Here is a 19,566-nt window from a genome sequence, read left to right as displayed (position 1 = left end):
CGCCACGCCACGCCACGCACGCCACGCCGCGCCACGCCGCGCGTCCGACGCACCGGGGCAGACGGCCTGGGGGATGACGCTCTCGGGTTACGGGGCCGGGTGACAGTGCGCATGATACTCGAAGTCCCCCCCACCCCTCCCCCTTCCCCCGGCGCTCGATATTGCCAAAGTTGGCCGGCGTCGCGTTTTTTACGGCTCTTGACAGCTTTCCGGCGGCGCGTCGCCACGCTGCACACCTGTCGGTTCACCAGGTGCGCCGCGGCCAGGTGGTGCGGCGAGGACGGGGCGGGACAGTCGCAGCCGACTTTGTCTCACTCATTGCGCTCCGCGATTCCTCCCCCACGCAGCACGAGGAGCGCCGCTGCCAAAAAATTTAGAAATTGCTCTTCGGAATTTACTGCACGCGTAACTTTGTAGACTCATCCGGCCCGGGCCCAGCCCGCAGTGAATCAGAGATCGGATTGAGTATCGGAGTCGGTGCCTTATCCGCGCTCATCCCTTGCGCTTCATTTGCTCTGTGAGGCTGCGCAGCACTGCGCAGCACTGCGCACAGTGGGCCAGCAGACCGGTGCCAAAATTCTCGACGCGTTTCGAGCTCCAGAGTCGCTTAGCATTACTCGAACTGAACGTGTGACCCCACCAATGGATTCCTCGTTCGGAGAGGAATCTATTGGTGGGGTCACACGTCGGGTTCGAGGCCCATTTAGCGACTCTGGAGCTCAAAACCCGTTCGGGGTTTTGGCCGCCTCCGCCGGTCTGCTGGCCCACTGTGCTGCGCTTGAACATTGCCAGCGCGGCCAGCTCGCGGGGGCGGAAAGCCGGGGCGGCGGAGCGGCGCGGCACATCCAAAGGCCTCTGCTAACGGGCAGCTCGGGGCGGTATCGAATCGGCAACCCTTGTTTCCAAGGTGGGTTCGCCCTTTGTCGGGGCCCTTATAACGAAGGGCCACAGGCGTACTGTACTTACGCTATCCGAAAGAAACGAACCCGTCATCAGGCCAAGCGCGCGCCTTTGCCCGGGGTCACGCTCCGAGGTCTTATTGGCAGGCCATAGCTCTGTGCAGTCCACTGTGAAGGCGAGACAGTTTCTCCAGCGGGTCCTTACCTGATGCCGCCGCGCTGCGAGTCCTGGTTGAGGAGCACGCCCTGGTGGATCCAGGACACCACGTTGCCCGTCATGTACACGTGCCGCACGATGCAGGACAGTCGGATGGTGGACTTGGCCTCGTAGTGCTTGTCCTGGATGGGCCGACCCTTCTCGTCCACGATCAGCACCTCGGGCACTGCAAAAAAAGGATACGCTCATTTTAGTGACAGTGTAAACAGCGGCAGATTGCGGAGGATCCTGGCGATTTAGAGTCGTTTCCGCACTGCTGCCGACGAGTTTGTCGCACAAAGCGAACCAGCGAATGGTCGCCGGGGAGCTGATTTGACAGAGTTTCGCCTCGGGACATGAGGAATTCCTGGCGAGTCAGTCTGAGTCAGTTCCGATGAATCGGCCGCAATTAAGGAAGGCTTCGCTGCTCGCGGCGAGCGCGGCGTCCCAGGGAGATGGTCCCGGAGAAAGGCTTCGGAAAGAAATCAACTCCCGGAAGCAACGAGGAGGAACGTCCCGCAAAGTTCCCAACTGAAACCCAAGTTCCGCTTTGGTCGAACCGCTTTTGACGGGAGTGTCACCGCCGGAAGCCAAACAGGCATCTTGCCGGGAGGCGACTCCACTTACTTAGCCAATTTTGAATTTCCGCGCGTAGCGTCGTCGGCACTAATGGATATGAAAGTACAAGGCAAGACTGCGGGCTGCCAAGCAGGGCCACTTCATCAAGAATTCCACACCAGTTTAGGTTGCCTAACTTGTCGGGGTGCGCGCACACTGCGTACACACACACACACAGGGGCGCAAACACACGCAGGGCGTCTTCACTTAAGATGCGGAACTCGTCAAGACACTCGATGTCTTTACAACTGTCCTATTTTAGGGAGGAAAACAGGGTTGGAAACACGGCATGAAAATACACATCCGTGCTAAAAGTAGGCCGCGCGATACAAAATAAACACACTCCAAATAGAAGGAGCGAAAACGCGTCAAAGAAAGAAAAGGTCCGACAGTAAAGAAACAAAAATGGAAACAAGCCTAAATTCATTAAGGGCTGCTGCGCCCGGCCGCGCCGCGTGCGTAATGGAATGGGACGGAGTGTCGCTAGTGGGCTGGCCGCGCCGCGCCGCCACGCCACCCAAAGGGCCGAGTGGCCGCGCGGCCGCGATCGGCGCCGAAAGCACTTTTGATCCAAATGGAGCGCTGCGGAGCGAGCGGAACCCGAGTGGACGGGCATCCCCGTGCGCCATCAGCCCCGCCAACAGCAAGCTAGAGTTTGCGGTGCATCAGCCGGGAGTCCTGGATGTTCGGGGCGATTTGTTTGGCCTCGGCGCTGACACTGCGGCTTACGCGTCGAAGGCTTGCTCGACCGAGGCCACGAAGGGCGGCCGTATAATCAACGAGGATCTTTGTAAACCCGTCAAAAATTAAGCCAGACGTGTCATCAAGCTTTCATTAAAAACGCTTTGTTAGCAGATGATACCTTTACTCTTGAAACATACTTACTTAAAACTTTTATACACAAATGAAGGTGTCAGCGTGCTTTTACTCTCGAGTCCAGAAACCAAGCGCGTATCCTAACAATATAATAGGGGCTGGCTGCCGGGGCGGGCTGGTGTGTCTGGCCGGCTGGCGGTGAGGCGCAGCCTGCGCGGAATTCGACAATGCCTCCGCGGTACAGCGCCAGCGGCACCGGGCGTAAACAATGGCACCCTCTCCTCACATTGACAATCCCTCCCCGCCTGGCACGCGCAACAATGCCTCTCGATTCGGCCCGGCCTGGGGCGCTCGGGCTCGGCGGGGGGCGGTGCAAGCCACAGCTCGGCACGGCCAGTACCCAAGTACCTACACCGGCCAGCTCGCTCGGGTCTATGTATTTTGTTTCATACACAATTTTAAATACTATCTTTGGAATGAGCCCGCATACTACCCCGTAAGAAAACCAAACGAGTATCATCTGCTTTCATTAACGTTCGTTGAATGAGATTTTTTTTTATTTCCGGCCGGTAACCGCCGGTAACGGCCGGTGACAGCCGAAAACGGCCGGTGACAGCCGAAAACGGCCGGTGACAGCCGAAAACGGCCGGTGACAGCCGAAAACGGCCGGTGACAGCCGAAAACGGCCGGTGACAGCCGAAAACGGCCGGTGACAGCCGAAAACGGCCGGTGACAGCCGAAAACGGCGGTGACAGCCGAAAACGGCGGTGACAGCCGAAAACGGCCGGTGACAGCCGAAAACGGCCGGTGACAGCCGAAAACGGCGTGACAGCCGAAAACGGCGGTGACAGCCGAAAACGGCCGGTGACAGCCGAAAACGGCCGGTGACAGCCGAAAACGGCCGGTGACAGCCGAAAACGGCCGGTGACAGCCGAAAACGGCCGGTGACAGCCGAAAACGGCCGGTGACAGCCGAAAACGGCCGGTGACAGCCGAAAACGGCCGGTGACAGCCGAAAACGGCCGGTGACAGCCGAAAACGGCCGGTGACAGCCGAAAACGGCCGGTGACAGCCGAAAACGGCCGGTGACAGCCGAAAACGGCCGGTGACAGCCGAAAACGGCCGGTGACAGCCGAAAACGGCCGGTGACAGCCGAAAACGGCCGGTGACAGCCGAAAACGGCCGGTGAAAGCCCGTTATTGACATGCCGAGGTGTGTTCGGGACTCCCCTCACGTCCACATGCTGCTCTGGTTGGAGGTGGCCAGGGTTGTTAACGCTAATTTGAAACTTTAGCGCGCTAACGCTAACGCTATTAGCGCTGTTCGAAAAATTTAGCGCGCTAAATCTGCCGCTAAGAGAAGTTTTAGCGCGCTAACGCTAATTAGCGAATTAGCGGCACTAACGCTAATAAGAGATTTAGCAGCCCTAACGCTATCAAGCGATGCTAACGCCAGTAAGCTTTCTCAGGCTTTAAAGACAGGAAAATAAAACAATTAATAAGCAATGGCACAGTTTTATCAGTCTTAGTACTCAAATAAACAACTTGTGTTTTCATTTATTTTTTATATACTTCAACTTGTATTCAGTTCTAATACGCTGAAGCTGAAACACGACGCCGGGTAGGCGAGCGGGGAGGGGGAATACGGGAAGTACACCCGCCCGGCCTCCTTAGTCCAAGCGCCCGGCCCCGGGGAGCTCGCCCGGAGGGGAGAAAAGTGCGGGAATCTCGGCAAGAATCAAGTAGGCTTTGACCAGTTGCAAGAGCCGAATTAGCGTTAGCACCGCTAAATCGCTAATGGGCATGTTAGCGTACTAACGCTAAAGCTAACGCTTCCCATAATGTTTAGAGCCTAACGCTAATCGCTAAATTAGCGTTAGCGCGCTAAGTTAGCAACGCTAGTCGCTAAGTTAGCGTTAACAACCCTGGAGGTGGCGGATTCCTAGCAGTTTCCATTATCAGTTAACAGTTTCTGCCAGCAAATCCGTTCTGCGATCTCGCTTATAAATCTTGCAGGGAGGTTGCTGCGCTCGGCTCCGCTTTCTTGTGGTTGACGGGCCCCTTTATTAACCCTGCGCGGCCGTAAATAAACATCACCTTGCGTGTTTTATGCATAAAGCGTCTCGATTACCACGCGGCATAGTGGGCCAGAAGACCGATGGAGGCGGTCAAAATCCCGGACGCGTTTTGAGCTGCAGTCGCTAAATGGGCCGGGAACAGAGCGTGTGACCTCACCAATGGATTCCTCGTTCGGAGAGCAATCCATTGGTGGGGTCACGGTCACACAATCGGTTCCAGCCCTGTTTAGCGAATCTGCAGCTCAAAACGCGTCTGGCGGTTGGGCCACGTGGGCCGGACTTCTGGCCCACCGTGGGCGGCGAAGCACCGCCCACGGAGAGACAACAACGCGTTGGCGCTGTCTGAGTCGGACCGGCCCGAAAAAGGCACAACTGGAGTCACACCAACAGAAAACGGCTTACCGCTGCCGGTGTAAGCGGGATATCCTACTCCCCGGATTGAGTTACTCCCCAGTACACCATCCCTAGGGGGGGGAAGGGACTTGCCCCCCCCCCCAAAATCTGGTGGGGGGGGCATCGCCCCCCCCACTTTCAGACACTAAAGTGCCATTTTGAGCTCGAAATAGAGAAAAAAATATAGCAAAGTCGCAAATTCTTTGATTTTTGGCTTCTTGGTCGCTTCGCTCGCACGTTTTCTTAATTTTCCTCCATTATTTTGCCTTTTGGCTCGCTTCGCCCACCAATAAAGCGTGTGATTGGGCTCTAAAAATGGCAAAATTTGTGTTAAAGTCTAAAATTGTGTAAATTTTCGTTTTAAAGCTCGCTTCGCTCGCTGGATTTGGAACACTATTAGAGAAGTCTAAACCGTATTGGGTGTTGCCCCTTAACGGTAGGCAACACAACAATTTTTCATAAAAATTTCGCCCCCCCCCACCAGAAAGTACTTCCCGGGGGCCCCGGACGCTGGACAAACCTCGCTGTTTGACGCTGGCACAGCCTCGCTGTTTGACGCTGGAACAGCCTCGCTGTGTGAGGGTGGCACAGCATCGCTGTTTGACGCTGGCACAGCCTCGCTTTTGACGCTAGCACAGCCTCGCTGTTTGACGCTGGCACAGCCTCGCTGTGTGAGGCTGGCACAGCCTCGGGTTTTACGCTGGCACAGCCTCGCTGTGTGAGGCTGGCACAGCCTCGCTGGTTGACGCTGGCACAGCCTCGCTGTGTGAGGCTGGCACAGCCTCGCTGTTTGACGGTGGCACCCCGCCTCGCTGTTTGACGCTGGCACAGCCTCGCTGTTTGACGCTGGCACAGCCTCGCTGTTTTACGCTGGCACAGCCTCGCTGTGTGAGGCTGGCACAGCCTCGCTGTGTGAGGCTGGCACAGCCTCGCTGTGGGGGGCTGGCACAGCCTCGCTGTTTTACGCTGGCACAGCCTCGCTGTTTTACGCTGGCACAGCCTCGCTGTTTGACGCTGGCACAGCCTCGCTGTTTGACGCTGGCACAGCCCCGCTGTTTGACGCTGGCACAGCCTCACTGTTTGACGCTGGCACAGCCTCGCTGTGTGAGGCTGGCACAGCCTCGCTGTTTGACGCTGGCACAGCCTCGCTGTGGGAGGCTGGCACAGCCTCGCTGTTTTACGCTGGCACAGCCTCGCTGTTTGACGCTGGCACAGCCTCGCTGTGTGAGGCTGGCACAGCCTCGCTGTGTGAAGCTGGCACAGCCTCGCTGTGTGAGGCGGGCACAGCCTCGCTGTGTGGGGTGGCACAGCCCCGCTGTGTGAGGGTGGCACAGCCCCCCTGTTTGGGCGCTGGCACAGCCTCGCTGTGGGAGGCTGGCACAGCCTCGCTGTTTGACGCTGGCACAGCCTCGCTGTGTGAGGTGGCACAGCCTCGCTGTGTGAAACTGGCACAGCCTCGCTGTTCACGCTGGCACAGCCTCGCTGTGTGAGGCTGGCAAGGCCTCGCTGTTTGACGCTGGCACAGCCTCGCTGTTTGACGCTGGCACAGCCTCGCTGTTTTACGCTGGCACAGCCTCGCTGTGTGAGGCTGGCACAGCCTCGCTGGTTGACGCTGGCACAGCCTCGCTGTGTGAGGCTGGCACAGCCTCGCTGTTTGACGGGGCACAGCCCCGCTGTTTGACGCTGGCACAGCCTCGCTGTTTTACGCTGGCACAGCCTCGCTGTTTTACGCTGGCACAGCCTCGCTGTTTTACGCTGGCACAGCCTCGCTGTTTGACGCTGGCACAGCCTCGCTGTGTGGGCTGGCACAGCCTCGCTGTTTGACGCTGGCACAGCCTCGCTGTTTGACGCTGGCACAGCCTCGCTGGTTAGGCTGGCACAGCCTCGCTGTTTTACGCTGGCACAGCCTCGCTGTTTGACGCTGGCACAGCCTCGCTGTTTGACGCTGGCACAGCCTCGCTGTTTGACGCTGGCACAGCCTCGCTGTTTGACGCTGGCACAGCCTCGCTGTTTGACGCTGGCACAGCCTCGCTGTTTGACGCTGGCACAGCCTCGCTGTTTGACGCTGGCACAGCCTCGCTGTTTTACGCTGGCACAGCCTCGCTGTTTGACGCTGGCACAGCCTCGCTGTTTGACGCTGGCACAGCCTCGCTGTTTGACGCTGGCACAGCCTCGCTGTTTGACGCTGGCACAGCCTCGCTGTTTGACGCTGGCACAGCCTCGCTGTGTGAAGGGTGGCACAGCCTCGCTGTGTGAGGCGGGCACAGCCTCGCTGTGTGAGGCTGGCACAGCCCCGCTGTGTGAGGCTGGCACAGCCCCGCTGTTTGACGCTGGCACATCCTCGCTGTTTGACGCTGGCACAGCCTCGCTGTTTAACGCTGGCGCAGCCTCGCTGTTTGACGCTGGCACAGCCTCGCTGTTTTACGCTGGCACAGCCTCGCTGTTTGACGCTGGCACAGCCTCGCTGTTTGACGCTGGCACAGCCTCGCTGTTTGACGCTGGCACAGCCTCGCTGTTTGACGCTGGCACAGCCTCGCTGTTGGACGCTGGCACAGCCTCGCTGTTTGACGCTGGCATAGCCACGCTGTTTGACGCTGGCACAGCCTCGCTGTGTTTAGCCTGGCACAGCCTCGCTGTTTGACGCTGGCACAGCCTTTGCTGTGGGAGGTGGCACAGCCTCGCTGTTTGACGCTGGCACAGCCTCGCTGTTTGACGCTGGCACAGCCTCGCTGTGTGAGGCTGGCACAGCCTCGCTGTGTGAAGCTGGCACAGCCTCGCTGTGTGAGGCGGGCACAGCCTCGGTGTGTGAGGCTGGCACAGCCCCGCTGTGTGAGGCTGGCACAGCCCCGCTGTTTGACGCTGGCACATCCTCGCTGTGGGAGGCTTGCACAGCCTCGCTGTTTGACGCTGGCACAGCCTCGCTGTGTGAGGCTGGCACAGCCTCGCTGTGTGAAGCTGGCACAGCCTCGCTGTTTACGCTGGCACAGCCTCGCTGTTTGACGCTGGCACAGCCTCGCTGTTTGACGCTGGCACAGCCTCGCTGTTTGACGCTGGCACAGCCTCGCTGTTTGACGCTGGCACAGCCTCGCTGTTTGACGCTGGCACAGCCTTTGCTGTGGGGGCTGGCACAGCCTCGCTGTTTGACGCTGGCACAGCCTCGCTGTTTGACGCTGGCACAGCCTCGCTGTGTGAGGCTGGCACAGCCTCGCTGTGTGAAGCTGGCACAGCCTCGCTGTGTGAGGCGGGGACAGCCTCGGTGTGTGAGGCTGGCACAGCCCCGCTGTGTGAGGCTGGCACAGCCCGCTGTTTGACGCTGGCACATCCTCGCTGTGAGAGGCTGGCACAGCCTCGCTGTTTGACGCTGGCACAGCCTCGCTGTGTGAGGCTGGCACAGCCTCGCTGTGTGAAGCTGGCACAGCCTCGCTGTTTCACGCTGGCACAGCCTCGCTGTGTGAGGCTGGCACAGCCTCGCTGTTTGACGCTGGCACAGCCTCGCTGTGTGAGGCTGGCACAGCCTCGCTGTGTGAGGCTGGCACAGCCTCGCTGTTTGACGCTGGCACAGCCTCGCTGTTTGACGCTGGCACAGCCTCGCTGTGTGAGGGTGGCACAGCCTCGCTGTGTGAGGCTGGCACAGCCTCGCTGTTTTACGCTGGCACAGCCTCGCTGTTTGACGCTGGCACAGCCTCCTGTTTGACGCTGGGACAGCCTCGCTGTTTTACGCTGGCACAGCCTCGCTGTTTGACGCTGGCACAGCCTCGCTGTGTTAGGCTGGCACAGCCTCGCTGTTTTTTGGGGGCACAGCCTCGCTGTTTGACGCTGGCACAGCCTCGCTGGGGAGGCTGGCACAGCCTCGCTGTTTGACGCTGGCACAGCCTCGCTGTTTGACGCTGGCACAGCCTCGCTGTGTGAGGCTGGCACAGCCTCGCTGTTTGACGCTGGCCAGCCTCGCTGTGTGAGGCTGGCACACCTCGCTGTTTGACGCTGGCACAGCCTCGCTGTGGGAGGCTGGCACAGCCTCGCTGTTTGACGCTGGCACAGCCTCGCTGTTTACGCTGCACAGCCTCGCTGTGGGGGGCTGGCACAGCCTCGCTGTTTTACGCTGGCACAGCCTCGCTGTTTCACGCTGGCACAGCCTCGCTGTGTGAGCCTGGCACAGCCTTGCTGTTTGACGCTGGCACAGCCTCGCTGTGTGAGGCTGGCACAGCCTCGCTGGTTGACGCTGGCACAGCCTCGCTGTGTGAGGCTGGCACAGCCTCGCTGTTTGACGGTGGCACAGCCTCGCTGTTTGACGCTGGCACAGCCTCGCTGTTTGACGCTGGCACAGCCCCCGCTGTTTGACGCTGGCACAGCCTCGCTGTTTGACGCTGGCACAGCCTCGCTGTGTGAGGCTGGCACAGCCTCGCTGTGTGAGGCTGGCACAGCCTCGCTGTGTGAGGCTGGCACAGCCTCGCTGTGGGAGGCTGGCACAGCCTCGCTGTTTGACGCTGGCACAGCCTCGCTGTTTGACGCTGGCACAGCCTCGCTGTTTGACGCTGGCACAGCCTCGCTGTGTGAGGCTGGCACAGCCTCGCTGTTTGACGCTGGCACAGCCTCGCTGTTTGACGCTGGCACAGCCTCGCTGTGTGAGGCTGGCACAGCCTCGCTGTTTTACGCTGGCACAGCCTCGCTGTTTTACGCTGGCACAGCCTCGCTGTTTTACGCTGGCACAGCCTCGCTGTTTGACGCTGGCACAGCCTCGCTGTTTGACGCTGGCACAGCCTCGCTGTTTGACGCTGGCACAGCCTCGCTGTTTGACGCTGGCACAGCCTCGCTGTTTGACGCTGGCACAGCCTCGCTGTTTGACGCTGGCACAGCCTCGCTGTTTGACGCTGGCACAGCCTCGCTGTGTGAGCCTGGCACAGCCTCGCTGTTTGACGCTGGCACAGCCTCGCTGTGGGAGGCTGGCACAGCCTCGCTGTTTGACGCTGGCACAGCCTCGCTGTTTTACGCTGGCACAGCCTCGCTGTGTGAGGTGGCACAGCCTCGCTGTTTGAAGCTGGCACAGCCTCGCTGTGTGAGGCGGGCACAGCCTCGCTGTGTGAGGCTGGCACAGCCCCGCTGTGTGAGGCTGGCACAGCCCCGCTGTTTGACGCTGGCACAGCCTCGCTGTTTTGGGGGGCTGGCACAGCCTCGCTGTTTGACGCTGGCACAGCCTCGCTGTGTGAGGCTGGCACAGCCTCGCTGTGTGAAGCTGGCACAGCCTCGCTGTTTCACGCTGGCACAGCCTCGCTGTGTGAGGCTGGCACAGCCTCGCTGTTTTACGCTGGCACAGCCTCGCTGTTTGACGCTGGCACAGCCTCGCTGTGTGAGGCTGGGACAGCCTCGCTGTGTGAGCCTGGCACAGCCTCGCTGTTTGACGCTGGCACAGCCTCGCTGTTTGACGCTGGCACAGCCCCGCTGGGTTTACGCTGGCACAGCCTCGCTGTGTGAGGCTGGCACAGCCTCGCTGTTTTACGGTGGCACAGCCTCGCTGTTTGACGCTGGCACAGCCTCGCTGTTTGACGCTGGCACAGCCTCGCTGTTTGACGCTGGCACAGCCTCGCTGTGTGAGGCTGGCACAGCCTCGCTGTTTGACCCGGCACAGCCTCGCTGTTTGACGCTGGCACAGCCTCGCTGTTTGACGCTGGCACAGCCTCGCTGTTTGACGCTGGCACAGCCTCGCTGTTTGACGCTGGCACAGCCTCGCTGTTTGACGCTGGCACAGCCTCGCTGTGTGAGCTGGCACAGCCTCGCTGTTTGACGCTGGCACAGCCTCGCTGTGGAGGCTGGCACAGCCTCGCTTTTTGACGCTGGCACAGCCTCGCTGTTTGACGCTGGCACAGCCTCGCTGTGTGAGGCTGGCACAGCCTCGCTGTGTAAGGCTGGCACAGCCTCGCTGTGTGAGGCGGGCACAGCCTGGGTGTGTGAGGCTGGCACAGCCCCGCTGTGTGAGGCTGGCACAGCCCCGCTTTTTGACGCTGGCACACCTCGCTGTGGAGGTTTGGCACAGCCTCGCTTTTTGACGCTGGCACAGCCTCGCTGTTTGAGGCTGGCACAGCCTCGCTGTGTGAAGCTGGCACAGCCTCGCTGTTTACGCTGGCACAGCCTCGCTGTGTGAGGCTGGCACACCCCGCTGTTTGACGCTGGCACAGCCTCGCTGTTGAGGCTGGCACAGCCTCGCTGTGTGAGCTGGCACAGCCTCGCTGTTTGACGCTGGCACAGCCTCGCTTTTTGACGCTGGCACAGCCTCGCTGTGTGAGGCTGGCACAGCCTCGCTGTGTGAGGCTGGCACAGCCTCGCTGTTTGACGCTGGCACAGCCTCGCTGTTTGACGCTGGCACAGCCTCCTTTTTGAGCTGGCACAGCCTCGCTGTTGACGCTGGCACAGCCTCGCTGTTTGACGCTGGCACAGCCTCGCTGTGTTAGGCTGGCACAGCCTCGCTGTTTGAGCTGGCACAGCCTCGCTTTTTGACGCTGGCACAGCCTCGCTGGGGAGGCTGGCACAGCCTCGCTTTTTGACGCTGGCACAGCCTCGCTGTTTGACGCTGGCACAGCCTCGCTGTGTGAGGCTGGCACAGCCTCGCTTTTTGACGCTGGCACAGCCTCGCTGTGTGAGGCTGGCACACCTCGCTGTTTGACGCTGGCACAGCCTCGCTGTGGGAGGCTGGCACAGCCTCGCTGTTTGACGCTGGCACAGCCTCGCTGTTTACGCTGGCACAGCCTCGCTTTTTGGGAGGCTGGCACAGCCTCGCTGTTTGACGCTGGCACAGCCTCGCTTTTACGCTGGCACAGCCTCGCTTTTGTGAGCTGGCACACCCTTTGCTGTTTGACGCTGGCACAGCCTCGCTGTGTGAGGCTGGCACAGCCTCGCTGGTTGACGCTGGCACAGCCTCGCTGTGTGAGGCTGGCACAGCCTCGCTTTTTGGACGCTGGCACAGCCTCGCTGTTTGACGCTGGCACAGCCTCGCTGTTTGACGCTGGCACAGCCTCGCTGTTTGACGCTGGCACAGCCTCGCTGTTTGACGCTGGCACAGCCTCGCTGTTTGACGCTGGCACAGCCTCGCTGTGTGAGCCTGGCACAGCCTCGCTGTTTGACGCTGGCACAGCCTCGCTGTGGGGGCTGGCACAGCCTCGCTTTTTGACGCTGGCACAGCCTCGCTGTTTGACGCTGGCACAGCCTCGCTGTGTGAGGCTGGCACACCCTCGCTGTTTGAAGCTGGCACAGCCTCGCTGTGTGAGGCGGGCACAGCCTCGCTGTGTGAGGCTGGCACAGCCCCGCTGTTTGAGGCTGGCACAGCCCGCTGTTTTGACGCTGGCACAGCCTCGCTGTGGGAGGCTGGCACAGCCTCCCCTGTTTGACGCTGGCACAGCCTCGCTGTGTGAGGCTGGCACAGCCTCGCTGTGTGAAGCTGGCACAGCCTCGCTGTTTACGCTGGCACAGCCTCGCTGTGTGAGGCTGGCACAGCCTCGCTGTTTGACGCTGGCACAGCCTCGCTTTTGACGCTGGCACAGCCTCGCTGTGTGAGGCGGGCACAGCCTCGCTGTGTGAGCCTGGCACAGCCTCGCTGTTTGACGCTGGCACAGCCTCGCTGTTTGACGCTGGCACAGCCTCGCTGGTTGACGCTGGCACAGCCTCGCTGTGTGAGGCTGGCACAGCCTCGCTTTTTGACGGGTGGCACAGCCTCGCTTTTTGACGCTGGCACAGCCTCGCTTTTTGACGCTGGCACAGCCTCGCTGTTTGACGCTGGCACAGCCTCGCTGTGTGGGGCTGGCACAGCCTCGCTGTTTGATTCTGGCACAGCCTCGCTGTTTGACGCTGGCACAGCCTCGCTGTTTGACGCTGGCACAGCCTCGCTGTTTGACGCTGGCACAGCCTCGCTGTGTGAGGCTGGCACAGCCTCGCTGTTTGACGCTGGCACAGCCTCGTTTGTGGGGAGGCTGGCACAGCCTCGGGTTTTGACGCTGGCACAGCCTCGCTTTTTAACGCTGGCACAGCCTCGCTGTTTGACGCTGGCACAGCCTCGCTGTGTGAGGCTGGCACAGCCTCGCGGGTTTGACGCTGGCACAGCCTCGCTGTGTGAGGCGGGCACAGCCTGGGTGTGTGAGGCTGGCACACCCCCGCTGTGTGAGGTGGCACAGCCCCGCTGTTTGACGCTGGCACACCTCGCTGTTTGACGCTGGCACAGCCTCGCTGTTTAACGCTGGCCAGCCTCGCTGTTTGACGCTGGCACAGCCTCGCTGTTTGACGCTGGCACAGCCTCGCTGTTTGACGCTGGCACAGCCTCGCTGTTTGACGCTGGCACAGCCTCGCTGTTTGACGCTGGCACAGCCTCGCTGTTTGACGCTGGCACAGCCTCGCTTTTTGACGCTGGCACAGCCTCGCTGTTTGACGCTGGCACAGCCTCGCTGTGTGAGCCTGGCACAGCCTCGCTGTTTGACGCTGGCACAGCCTCGCTGTGGGAGGCTGGCACAGCCTCGCTGTTTGACGCTGGCACAGCCTCGCTGTTTGACGCTGGCACAGCCTCGCTGTGTGAGGCTGGCACAGCCTCGCTGTGTGAAGCTGGCACAGCCTCGCTGTGTGAGGCGGGCACAGCCTCGCTGTGTGAGGCTGGCACAGCCCCGTGGGGAGGCTGGCACAGCCCCGCTGTTTGACGCTGGCACAGCCTCGCTGTGGGAGGCTGGCACAGCCTCGCTGTTTGACGCTGGCACAGCCTCGCTGTGTGAGGCTGGCACAGCCTCGCTGTGTGAAGCTGGCACAGCCTCGCTGTTTCACGCTGGCACAGCCTCGCTGTGTGAGGCTGGCACAGCCTCGCTGTTTGACGCTGGCACAGCCTCGCTGTTTGAGCTGGCACAGCCTCGCTTTTTGACGCTGGCACAGCCTCGCTGTGGGGAGCATGGCACAGCCTCGCTGTTTGACGCTGGCACAGCCTCGCTGTGTGAGCTGGCACAGCCTCGCTGTTTGACGCTGGCACACCCCGCTGGGGGAGGCTGGCACAGCCTCGCTGTTTGACGCTGGCACAGCCTCGCTGTTTGACGCTGGCACAGCCTCGCTGTGGGGGCTGGCACAGCCTCGCTGTTTAAAGCTGGCACAGCCTCGCTGTGTGGGGCGGGCACAGCCTCCCTTTTGTGGGGCTGGCACACCCCCTTTGCTGTTTGACGCTGGCACAGCCTCGCTGGGGGAGGCTGGCACAGCCTCGCTGTTTGACGCTGGCACAGCCTCGCTTTTTGACGCTGGCACAGCCTCGCTGTTTGACGCTGGCACACCCTTTGCTGTTTGACGCTGGCACAGCCTCGCTGTGGGAGGCTGGCACAGCCTCGCTGTTTGACGCTGGCACAGCCTCGCTGTGTGGGGTGGCACAGCCTCGCTGTGTGAAGCTGGCACAGCCTCGCTGTTTACGCTGGCACAGCCTCGCTGTGTGAGGCTGGCACAGCCTCGCTGTTTGACGCTGGCACAGCCTCGCTGTTTGACGCTGGCACAGCCTCGCTGTGTGAGGCTGGCACAGCCTCGCTGTTTGACGCTGGCACAGCCTCGCTTTTTGACGCTGGCACAGCCTCGCTGTTTGACGCTGGCACAGCCTCGCTTTTTGACGCTGGCACAGCCTCGCTGTTTGACGCTGGCACAGCCTCGCTGTGTTAGGCTGGCACAGCCCGCTTTTTGAGCTGGCACAGCCTCGCTGTTTGACGCTGGCACAGCCTCGCTGTGGGAGGCTGGCACAGCCTCGCTGTTTGACGCTGGCACAGCCTCGCTGTTTGACGCTGGCACAGCCTCGCTGTGTGAGGCTGGCACAGCCTCGCTGTTTGACGCTGGCACAGCCTCGCTGTGTGAGGCTGGCACAGCCTCGCTGTTTGACGCTGGCACAGCCTCGCTTTTTGACGCTGGCACAGCCCCCTGTTTGACGCTGGCACAGCCTCGCTGTTTGACGCTGGCACAGCCTCGCTGTTTGACGGGGCACAGCCTCGCTGTTTGACGCTGGCACAGCCTCGCTGTTTGACGCTGGCACAGCCTCGCTTTTGGACGCTGGCACAGCCTCGCTGTTTGACGCTGGCAAGCCCGCTTTTTGACGCTGGCACAGCCTCGCTGTGTGAGCCTGGCACAGCCTCGCTGTTTGACGCTGGCACACCCTTCGCTGGGGAGGCTGGCACAGCCTCGCTGTTTGACGCTGGCACAGCCTCGCTGTTTGACGCTGGCACAGCCTCGCTGTGTGAGGCTGGCACAGCCTCGCTGTTTGAAGCTGGCACAGCCTCGCTGTGTGAGGCGGGCACAGCCTCGGTGTGTGAGGCTGGCACAGCCCCGCTGTTTTGAGGCTGGCACAGCCCCGCTGTTTGACGCTGGCATTTTTCCCCCTCGCTGTGGGAGGCTTGCACAGCCTCGCTGTTTGACGCTGGCACAGCCTCGCTGTGTGAAGCTGGCACAGCCTCGCTGTTTCACGCTGGCACAGCCTCGCTGTGTGAGGCTGGCACAGCCTCGCTGTTTGACGCTGGCACAGCCTCGCTGTGTGAGGCTGGCACAGCCTCGCTGTGTGAGGCTGGCACAGCCTCGCTGTTTGACGCTGGCACAGCCTCGCTGTGTGAGGCTGGCACAGCCTCGCTGTTTGACGCTGGCACAGCCTCGCTGTTTTAGGCTGGCACAGCCTCGCTGTTTGATGCTGGCACAGCCTCGCTGTTTGACGCTGGCACAGCCTCGCTGCGGGAGGCTGGCACAGCCTCGCTGTTTGACGCTGGCACAGCCTCGCTGTTTGACGCTGGCACGGCCTCGCTGTGTGAGGCTGGCACAGCCTCGCTGTTTGACGCTGGCACAGCCTCGCTGTTTGACGCTGGCACAGCCTCGCTGTTTGACGCTGGCACAGCCTCGCTGTTTGACGCTGGCACAGCCTCGCTGTTTGACGCTGGCACAGCCTCGCTGTGTGAGGCTAGCACAGCCTCGCTGTTTGACGCTGGCACAGCCTCGCTGTTTGACGCTGGCACAGCCTCGCTGTTTGACGCTGGCACAGCCTCGCTGTTTGACGCTGGCACAGCCTCGCTGTGTGAGGCTGGCACAGCCTCGCTGTTTGACGCTGGCACAGCCTCGCTTTTTCACGCTGGCACAGCCTCGCTGTTTGACGCTGGCACAGCCTCGCTTTTTACGCTGGCACAGCCTCGCTTTTTGACGCTGGCACAGCCTCGATGTGTGAGGCTGGCACAGCCTCGCTGTTTGACGCTGGCACAGCCTCGCTGTTTGACGCTGGCACAGCCTCGCTGTGTGAGGCTGGCACAGCCCTCGCTGTTTGACGCTGGCACAGCCTCGCTGTGGGAGGCTGGCACAGCCTCGCTGTTTGACGCTGGCACAGCCTCGCTGTTTCACGCTGGCACAGCCTCGCTGTGTGAGGCTGGCACAGCCTCGCTGTTTGACGCTGGCACAGCCTCGCTGTTTGACGCTGGCACAGCCTCGCTGTTTGACGCTGGCACAGCCTCGCTTTTTGACGCTGGCACAGCCTCGCTGTTTGACGCTGGCACAGCCTCGCTGTTTGACGCTGGCACAGCCTCGCTGTTTGACGCTGGCACAGCCTCGCTGTTTGACGCTGGCACAGCCTCGCTGTGTGAGGCTGGCACAGCCTCGCTGTTTGACGCTGGCACAGCCTCGCTGTTTGACGCTGACAGATCTTACTCAACTCGCGTCAGATCTTAACCTACTCTTGACTCTACCCTTCTCTTGGAAGGGGAGAACATGTACTCCCATGCTGGTAGGGGAGTACAATATCCCTAGGGACCAAGTACTCCCCTGCTAGTGGGGGAGTACATTGGCCCTAGGGATGGTGTACTCCCCGGGAGTACACTATCCCTAGGGATGGTGTACTCCCGGAAGTACACTATCCCTAGGGTCAATGTACTCCCCCCCTCTCGAGGTAGGGGAGTACACTATCCCTAGGGATGGTGTACTCTCCCTAAGGGGAGAGTACACCCTCCGTAAGGGGAGAGTACACTGTCCCTAGGGATGGTGTACTCCTGGGAGTCAATGGTCACGAGAGTATAATGCCCCGCCCAGACCTGCCTGCCGGTCAGCGTGTGTGTCCCCGGCGCACAATGCCACGCAGCGCCGCGGGGCGCGCTGGGCGCGGGGCCTTTGTTGGCAGGCCTGCCGGGTCATTGGGAGCACTGTGGCACCACGGCGGCACCGCAGTGCAGGGTGCGCGGCGCGCGGGGCGCCCGGACCGACGCCCAACTTCTCTCATTGTTTCGCGTTTATCAGATCCCCCGCGGAGGCAAATGGTGAAAAAAGCTGAGCCCCGCCGCCACACCGAGAGGATCCATTTTCAAAGGGCGGCGGTGGGATCTGGGCGGACGCTGGGCGGACGCAAGGCGGGGGCGGCGAGTTTCCAGAGCAAAGGACAGCAGGCCCAGCAGCGACACTGTGCAAAAATGATTTACACTCGATTCGCACGGCGAGCCTGTGCCCTCTGGTAGTGCAAGGCCCTTGCCACCGAACGGGCCCAACTTGAGTTATTACTCCTGAAAGCCATAATGAGTAGCGCCTCACAAAGGCGGTGACGAGGGCCTTGCATATTGAAGACTTGGTCAGTCCGAAAGGGTGTCCCGGAGGAAGGGTCGTTTGAGGAAAACTGCCAGGGAAATGCTGCACGGACGCCCATTGGACGACAAGCACCCTTACAGCGAAAAAAAAAAACACTTTTTTTGTGGTCCTTAATGAACCGCTCCCCGCATAATTCATGAAAAAAACTAATCAAGTCCGGAATGGGAAATTTGGTGAATTTGCTTTTGCGGAACGGACGAAATGGCATGTAAACGAGGCACCGCAGGTGAAAAGAGAGCGAGATAGAGAGCAAATAATGAGGGGGGAGAAGGGCCAGACGGGAAATGCCAATGTCCGACAGTGATTAAGGCTTCATCTGGTGCAATAACGACCTCGTTAGGCCCCAACAAGTGCGCGATGTTGTGCATTTTTTTTTCGATAACATTTTTTTCCGCCTGACAGTTGACAGCCGCTAGAAAAGGGTTGCTTAAAATGTTCAAGCTGCAGGCGATTGGACAGAGTGCACAAGGGGTCTCAATATTCCAACCTTTCGATCCGCAGCCGTGTACGTGTGTGCGTTTGCGCATGTTTGTGTGTGTGTGCGTGTTTGAGAGAGGCAGGAAGCTGGGGGAGAGAGGGGTGGGGGGCACTCTGCGGGCCTCGTTTCCGATTACACCACAGACACGACATGGCAGATGGGGCGAAGGCCGAAACGCTAAACACGACAGGACACGATGCAAATAAAGAACAAAAACAACAAAAGCAAAACAAAATAGACGTTTTTGCAAACACGTCATTTCGGCGCGAGAGCATGGTCCCTGAGGCCACAGGAAGCGTTCAATACGTGATCTGCACCGCAGGGCCCTTGGCTGGGGTTAAACACGACCCAGCTTTCCTCTCTGTGTACTCGCGGAGTGTAGTGTACGTGCAGCGAGTGTATGTGGGCCACAAGATTGCCATCGCAGAATCCCGAGACGAATTCTCCGGAACTAATTTTCACTTCCCTTTGTTCCTTCTGGGGCATCTCGGCATATAACGTTGTCCCGGAGAGGGGGGTCCCTAGAATCTGATGAAAACGAAAGATTGCGGACCGCAAGCGGCGGCGCCCCGCCACTGCTCCCATTCCCCTCCCTGCAAGCCTTCAAGGTGATCAGTGCCGCCACCTTGCACCGCGCGGCACCATGGCGGCACCGCACCGCAAGGCACCGCAAGGCACGTACGGACTATCGTTTTCGCTCCATGGCCGCATAAAAAGAAAAAGAGGAAAAAAAGATAAAAGGGGGCGACCCACGCTTCGTGTCTGTGCTTTTGGCGCGCATTTCAAACTGTCGTCGGAGCGCGCGCGAGCAACTTGTGGATGCAGGAATGCGAGGGAAAATATCAGATAAAAATGAGTATTGTCGAGGAGGTGGGGGTGGGGCCGGGCCGGGCCGACCGGGCGCTGGAATGGGGGAGGGGGGGGGGGGCTCTATGAGATTGCGGGAGGGGGCCGGGCTGGGCTGGTCCGTGGCTGCTGCTGTCCTGCAAATGTTTCTGCTGGCCGGCGAGGCTGGGATCCCTTCCGGACGCCCAGAGCAGCCCAAGGCGGGTATCGTGAACGAGGGGCGCAACGAGGGGAGGTCAGGTCAGACTTTTATCGGCGCCTGCAGAGATGGCCCACGAGGTGGCGGTCTACTATACACTCTGGCGAAGACCAGCGGAGGCGGATAAAATTCTAGACGCGTTTTGAGCTCCAGAGTCGCTAAGCAGGACTCGAACCGGACGTGTGACCCCACCAACGGATTGCTCTCCGAACGAGGAATCCATTGGTGGGGTCACACGTTCGGTTCGAGCCGTGTTTAGCGACTCTGGGGCTCAAAACGCGTTTAGCATTTTGGCCGCCTCCACCGGCCTTGTGGCCCACTGTGCGGCCGGGCCGGGATGCTGGTTTCTGGATCGCTTCCTCCCAGCGGAGAGAGTGCGCGGGGCACTGCTATCGGGGTGGCCCCGCCGCGCCCCGCCGCGCCCCGCCGCCCCCAGGGCTGCGGCCGTGACCGGCTCCGC

At 60.8% G+C, this 19,566-nt stretch overlaps 1 protein-coding gene across 1 annotated transcript in view; it reads right to left on the bottom strand.

Moving 5' to 3' along the window:
• The window catches only part of LOC117643795 (tapasin-related protein-like), a 66,690-nt gene that overhangs the window by 22,816 nt on the left and 24,308 nt on the right, over positions 1-19,566 (bottom strand). The window contains exon 3 of the mRNA XM_034382892.1: positions 1,105-1,282. Within this exon, the coding sequence (XP_034238783.1) occupies positions 1,105-1,282 (178 nt within the window). The remainder of the gene's footprint in view (positions 1-1,104; positions 1,283-19,566) is intronic.

This window comes from Thrips palmi, unplaced genomic scaffold, assembly GCF_012932325.1.
Source record: "Thrips palmi isolate BJ-2018 unplaced genomic scaffold, TpBJ-2018v1 HiC_scaffold_17, whole genome shotgun sequence".
Lineage (NCBI taxonomy): Eukaryota > Metazoa > Arthropoda > Insecta > Thysanoptera > Thripidae > Thrips > Thrips palmi.
Note: the sequence above shows the minus strand (reverse complement) of the source record. Positions and strands in the feature narration are given on the sequence as shown.